Source organism: Glandiceps talaboti, chromosome 15 (genome assembly GCF_964340395.1).
Source record: "Glandiceps talaboti chromosome 15, keGlaTala1.1, whole genome shotgun sequence".
Lineage (NCBI taxonomy): Eukaryota > Metazoa > Hemichordata > Enteropneusta > Spengelidae > Glandiceps > Glandiceps talaboti.
In genome coordinates this window covers 17,280,958-17,287,150 of record NC_135563.1, presented here as the reverse complement: position 1 = coordinate 17,287,150, position 6,193 = coordinate 17,280,958, and the positions used below count along the sequence as shown (strand labels likewise).

General features: G+C 34.1%; 1 protein-coding gene across 3 annotated transcripts in view; it reads left to right on the top strand.

Moving 5' to 3' along the window:
* Positions 1–5,381, top strand: part of LOC144446572 (uncharacterized) — a 37,084-nt gene extending 31,703 nt beyond the window's left edge. For all 3 annotated transcript variants that reach the window (XM_078136368.1, XM_078136366.1, XM_078136369.1), the window contains 3 exons: positions 2,361–2,441; positions 4,408–4,563; positions 4,754–5,381. In XM_078136368.1, the coding sequence (XP_077992494.1) occupies positions 2,361–2,441; positions 4,408–4,563; positions 4,754–4,864 (348 nt within the window). In that variant the 3' untranslated portion in view covers positions 4,865–5,381. The remainder of the gene's footprint in view (positions 1–2,360; positions 2,442–4,407; positions 4,564–4,753) is intronic.
* The last annotated feature ends 812 nt before the right edge of the window (positions 5,382–6,193 follow it).

Here is a 6,193-nt window from a genome sequence, read left to right as displayed (position 1 = left end):
TTGATGTCGTACATCAAATTTTTTTAATTAGTTGCAAGATTAAAGTATTACTGTTATAGATGCATGCATTCAATGTCAGAGCACTTACTGTCAAGAAAATCACACAAAATATGAGAAAGATGGAAAACTCAGAAAATAGTTTTTCATTTTGTACAAGCGAGAAAATAGATGTTTTTGAAAATAGAAGTTTTTGCTTGACTAATATAATTTGTGCTCAACAGAAAAATATCAAACACATGTGATGCTAGTTTCCGATATTTGCAATTTTGAAGATTACATATTTTGGGCTGGAGGGGCAGGATTTTGGGGTTAAGTAGATAATTAGGATTAAAGAATTATGGCTACGACAAGTGAATTATAGTAAATGTAGTCTGATTTGTTTTCCGCTTCACTATTTCACACAAACATGAAAAATTGTTCAAGAGATTTTGAGAACATTCTTTGAATGAATTTCGGGTAAAGGCAGATAATTAGACATCAGTTTGGAGAAGGATGATTTATTTAATCCTGTTCTAAAATTAAGTGCAGATGAACCAAAAAATGATGGAAAAACACTAATGTTGTTCTGTGATTTTTGGCGGGAAAGGGCCATTATACTGCAGACAGCTAATATAAAGTGTAGAGACAGACAGAATTCCCATTTCTATTAAGCAGAATTAGAAAGGGAATTAAGCAATGCTGTTTCAAACTTTATGGAAAAAGATATGATTGTTCACTTGACTTTTTGGCGGGAAACTTAGACTCTATTATACTGCAGACATTACAAGATGTAGAGACAGACAAAATTCACATTCTATATTTAGAACTTGGCCATGTTGTTTCAAGAATTTATGAAAAATCACAAACTTTGTTCACATTATTTTGACCGGGAAGGGTTCTGACATTCTATACATGTATCCAAAATATAGAGACAGACCAACTTCACATTTCAATAAAAGCCATTGCTGTTTCTGTTCATATATCTTTTATTCACATTTTTATACAAAATTTTTATAAACATTCATAAGATGTAGAAAAAATTAGTGAAGAGACCAACTTTGAAGTTTGATTTCGACTTATTATTGAATTTCATGTTTTATTTTCACAGAATTAAACAAGTCGTTTTTCACAAATATCAAAACGTATAGAGGTACATAAAAAAAACAAGTTGGATAATTGGAATTTTTGGGTTCTCAGAGTATTTTTGAAATGCCGTTTTGAAATACCTTACAGAGAATGTTTGTTTACTGACAGTAAATACGTCAAAGCTCTAATCCAGTCTAATCTAAAGAAATTTATTCAAATATTTAGAAATTTTCTAAAAAATTTAGACTAATATTCATTAACTGTGTGAAAATATGTTAAAACGTCGTGTATACTGTGTTTTTAAGTCGGAAATTTTGAACAGATATGTATTAATTAATGTAGGGTAAAGGACACACAGAAATGCATTCTTTGTCACGCTTGTCACATACACTGAGACAGAATTTAAAACCATGCAGAAAATAACGATGATGAAATACTTTGACATAATTTATATATGTACAAATACTTCAGTGTGTTTTCAGCCTAAAATTATGACTGATGCAATTTGTGTGTTATTGGGAAACACAAAACACACCATCACATGTGTTTGTTTATTGTTGTACCATATGATTTGATAGCAATACAGAATTAATAATATCTAGGTTATAGTGATGCACATTAACTCCATACTGACATGTTGTTCAATAACATACATCTGTTGCAAACCAATATTCTTTGCACCATGTACGGTCCAGCATGGAGTTCTATATGTAGTGGACCATTACATTACTTAGTGGCTTTTTAAAGAGGTTTTTGCACTTACGGTAATGAGGTCACTATATTGTGGGCTATTCCAAGTGACAACTTGTGACTTTTATAAAGGCAGCCATACAAATGTAAAATGTAGGCCTCACATACACAAAAAAAAATGAAAATCCAAAATTTTTTTATCCAAATGTAGTGTAGGTGCTTCTATTTTAAAAATCTTTCCCGTACTAGGTTAGTTGATACATTTAACTGAGTCATTTCAAACTTGTGTTCATCCAAGTTCAAAGGCCTTCACACGGCTCAGTAGTTACAGTTCAAGTATAAACCAACGTGTATTCCCACACTTTCAAATTGGCACCCTACCCTTCATACATAATGCATGATAATTGCATGGTCCTTCAGACATCGCTTACAGAGTGAGATAAAAATGTGAAAAACATGCCTTAGCTGTTCACTGTTATGCATTGCATGAATTCACCCCTCTGTGTTATTGTGTTATAGCTATTCTACTCTCAGAGAGTAGAATAACAGACTCAGTATGTTAAAGTCTAATTGTGTGTCCTTTTCTTGGTTGACTCTTTCCTTAGAGTGAATTTGAAGGTTTCCCGTACTATCATGGCCCATTGGATCGGGAAAGAGCAGCAGCAGCGTTGAAAGAAACACCAAAGGTAATTACGAAGATTAAACTCTGAGATGCAGCCATTTTCATCTCCTGTGTGTGTCCCTGAAAAAATTATGCACACTCAAGACCTAGGGATAAATATTAGCAATGTCACCTTGTATGTGGGTCTTTGAAAAAGTGATGTACACTCAAGATCCGGAGATGAATCTAAGCAATTTCACCTTTAGTGTCACCATAATTTGTCCCTGAAAAGTCAGACGCAATGTCGTGGTGTGTTCCCTACAACAAAAGTAATTATATACAATTGACTGCACATGAGTAAGGTTTCCAACCATTTCCCAACCAGCATAAAATGCTCTGAAAACAATTTCATATCAACATTTCTCATGATTGCTTTGTTTCAAGCTCTGAGGATAAATACAACACAATTAGGGTATAGTGACTTGAAATCAGACTGCTTTTCTGCAATCTGTGTTATATAATATATACAAAACTTTTTTAATTTGAACTGCAAAGTCTAAAATATGAAACATAGTTGCTCCTATTGATCGATTAAATTTGCAATTTTTTTCAATTTCCACTTCAGAATTTAGATAAAAAATGTCATGATACCAATGTAACAGTTGCCATAGTAACTACAGATGTCATGACTACGTGAGGATTTCGCTCGATCGCTCATCTCTTTTTACCATCCAGCAAGTATTTCAGAATATATACATCATTTTCTTTACATAATCCATCCTGGTTCTGAGTAAAGCAAATTCTACAATCCAAAATTTGTCAGATCCCAAAAACTACTTTGGTATTCTCGGTACCAGAAATCGACTTTGACCACATAGCCGCATCGCAAAGATAATAATTATTCAATTTCTTGGTTAACACCACGACTTCCGGTCTACATACAACACATTACCATAGGTGCACATAAAAATAACCTGACCTTGGTCTATTTTGACCCACTAGTGTGAAATCAAATACTATTGCAGGTACTGAGATTTTAAAAAGTTAAGCTATAAAGGTATAGCTTCAGTGAAAAATGTGAGTTTTGGTTGAAAGACTCCAAAAAAAATTACAAGCAGATTGGTCTGAAATGTCAGTCTTCCAACTTTTTTTGTACTCCCTAGTCGTAGATGGCAGTAGTTCGGTGAAAAACCATTGGAAAAAGACAAGATTTTATTGATAACATTTGTTGTATGTGAAAATAACAGACTGTTTTGAATCCTACTGGTTTTTAAGCTGGACATTAATTTTAAAGAGGCGGCTATAATTCTTTCATCACAGGATTTTATAATAGTGTCATAAGGTGTTGCTTGTACACATAGCAGTCAACACATTTCAGTGTCCATGGTTCCAATACCAGGTTCTTGCATTAATATTGTCAGTGGAACCATTAGGTTTAAAATAGGACACATTTGCCAGAAGACCATATGTAACATATAAATTTATCGGTACTGCGGTATCAAAGTTGACCATTTTACAAGTTTACGTTGTTGTTTTATTTGATAGATAACAACACTTTTACTGTTGAACACAGCATGATTGTTATTGGGGAGTCTAAAACTCTCTAATCACAATCCTGCTATGTTTAACATCGAAATACTTCTTATGTAGCAAGTAAAACAAAAGCCATAACTTGCCAAATGATCAGCAGCTTTGTATGTCATGTATATAGTCTTCAGGCAAACTCAGCTGTAATATCATTATTTTGTTCTAGATCAACTTTTTTCTCTACCTCTGCCAGACAACACCTAAATTTTAGTCCTAATCCGAACAAACCCTTTAAGTTTAAGTACTTGGTAGGTTATCAAAACTCTGGTGTTTATTTCATAAACAAATATTTATTCAATATTTCGGCTCCTCACAGGCAATCTAGGGAATCTAAAAAATTGATCAAAATAATAATAACAAATTAAGAAACAAAAATGTAAAAAAAAAAAAATCAAATTTTTATGAAACAAGTTGATATATCTTGTCATTCCAATATCTCTGGTATCGTATGATTTGTTTTCCAGGATGGTGCATTCATTGTCCGGGACGGAAGAGGGGGAATCAATTCTGCCGAACCGTATACCATTTCTGTCTGGTTTCATGGAAAGCCATGGAATCTGAAAATCTGTAGAAGAGGTGCCAGAAAATTTGCTCTTGGAGCTCAGAAAACGGGTGAAATGGTAAGGAAGAGAAAAAGATCCGTCATTTGTATGATTCTAGAGAGATGTACAGAGAGACACACATCATATTTCCCAAAGAGATATTTCTTAGCGTTTCGATAATAGACATAGATCATGCCAGAGCTAAATTTCTATATGTCATACTCCGCCATCTCCCTACAGTAATTTCTCTTTCTTTTCTTTACTTCAGCTCTTTGATTCACCGCTTGAGTTAGTACAATATCACCGTGACAACAGCCTTGTCTTGGCAGGAGATGCAGGCAAGGTTTGCCTCATGATACCGGCCCCTTTGTATGACTAAGAAGACGTGAATCCAGTGGAGGTTAGATACCAACAACCAACGGACATAAGACAACACAAAAATAAATATACTACATTTTGTACCAAGCAAACAAATTGTTATATATATATAAATAAAAAATGAACAGTGTGTTGTCTGAAGAGATCTGGGAAATCATTCATACATAGAAATATTCAGTATTAAAAATAAGTGCCTTCATATTTCCTCTCAAAAGGTCACCATGTCTGACCTTTGTGTTGGTCATGTGATCTATGTGAATCGTGTGATATATATTTCCAGGAAAGAAAGTGGGATGTTGAAGCAATTATGTGAAAAGTAGATGCAATTTGTATCTAACCATCTGTTTGTAAATAGTTACAATTAGCATTACTTATGGATGATTAGATGAAAAGTGTACAAAAGTTAAGGGTTGTTTTTTTTAAGTTATCAATCATGTGGCCATATTGTGTATGTAGGGTTTAAATGGTAGCAACCTTGCTCTGTATATTGTGCTAAGGCTGTCAGGTTGCAAGGTAGAAATGAGTTATGTGTGTGTGTGTGGGGGGGGGGGGGGGGGTTTCTAGGGAACTGGAATTATGTTACCTTGATATTCTGTGCCTTAATTGTTGAAGGTTAAAAAAAACAAAAACCATGTACATTTCAGTTATGATAAGATTAGATGCAATTTTCCAGAATCTGGTAAGATTGTACTTCCTTTGAAGACAATAATTTTATTCAGAATTTTTTCTCTTTTTATTAACATTTTTGTGCCATTCAGCTTTCCAGGGTGTGCTTTGTTTTTACAACTTTTATCTTTCCAGTGAAAAACACATGGACTAGACTAAAAGTAGTCACAAAGTAACAAAGTCCAGAGGGTATTGTGGTTTTTATTTGTGAAAGTCTATCACCTGGTGAACAGAAGTTCGTAGATTTTCTGTTACAAATTACAAGTTTTGACAAAACAGAATGATATTTATAATACAAGTCAGAGATGGGTGGTAACGATTTGAAAAATATGACTAAAAGATTAGTAGTGGTACTCAACTACCAATTTGTTTCAAAATGGTAAAGTGCTACACATCAGATGTAAGTCGGAATTGAGGGGAAATATTCTACTCTCCCTTGAAATGGAATGGTTTGGTCTAATTACTTGTCAGTGACTGGGTATGTAGAGGGCTGGGTTACAGTAATTTAGTCATCAATGTCCGTTGATATGAAAGTGACAGTCAGGGGACAAGGACATGGACTTAGAGCCCCAGAACACTGTCTTTCCCTGGGGGGAAAGGACCTTGGTCATGTCAAGTGTGTTTTTTTAATTGGTGCAGTCAATTAGATACAGTACTATTTAAC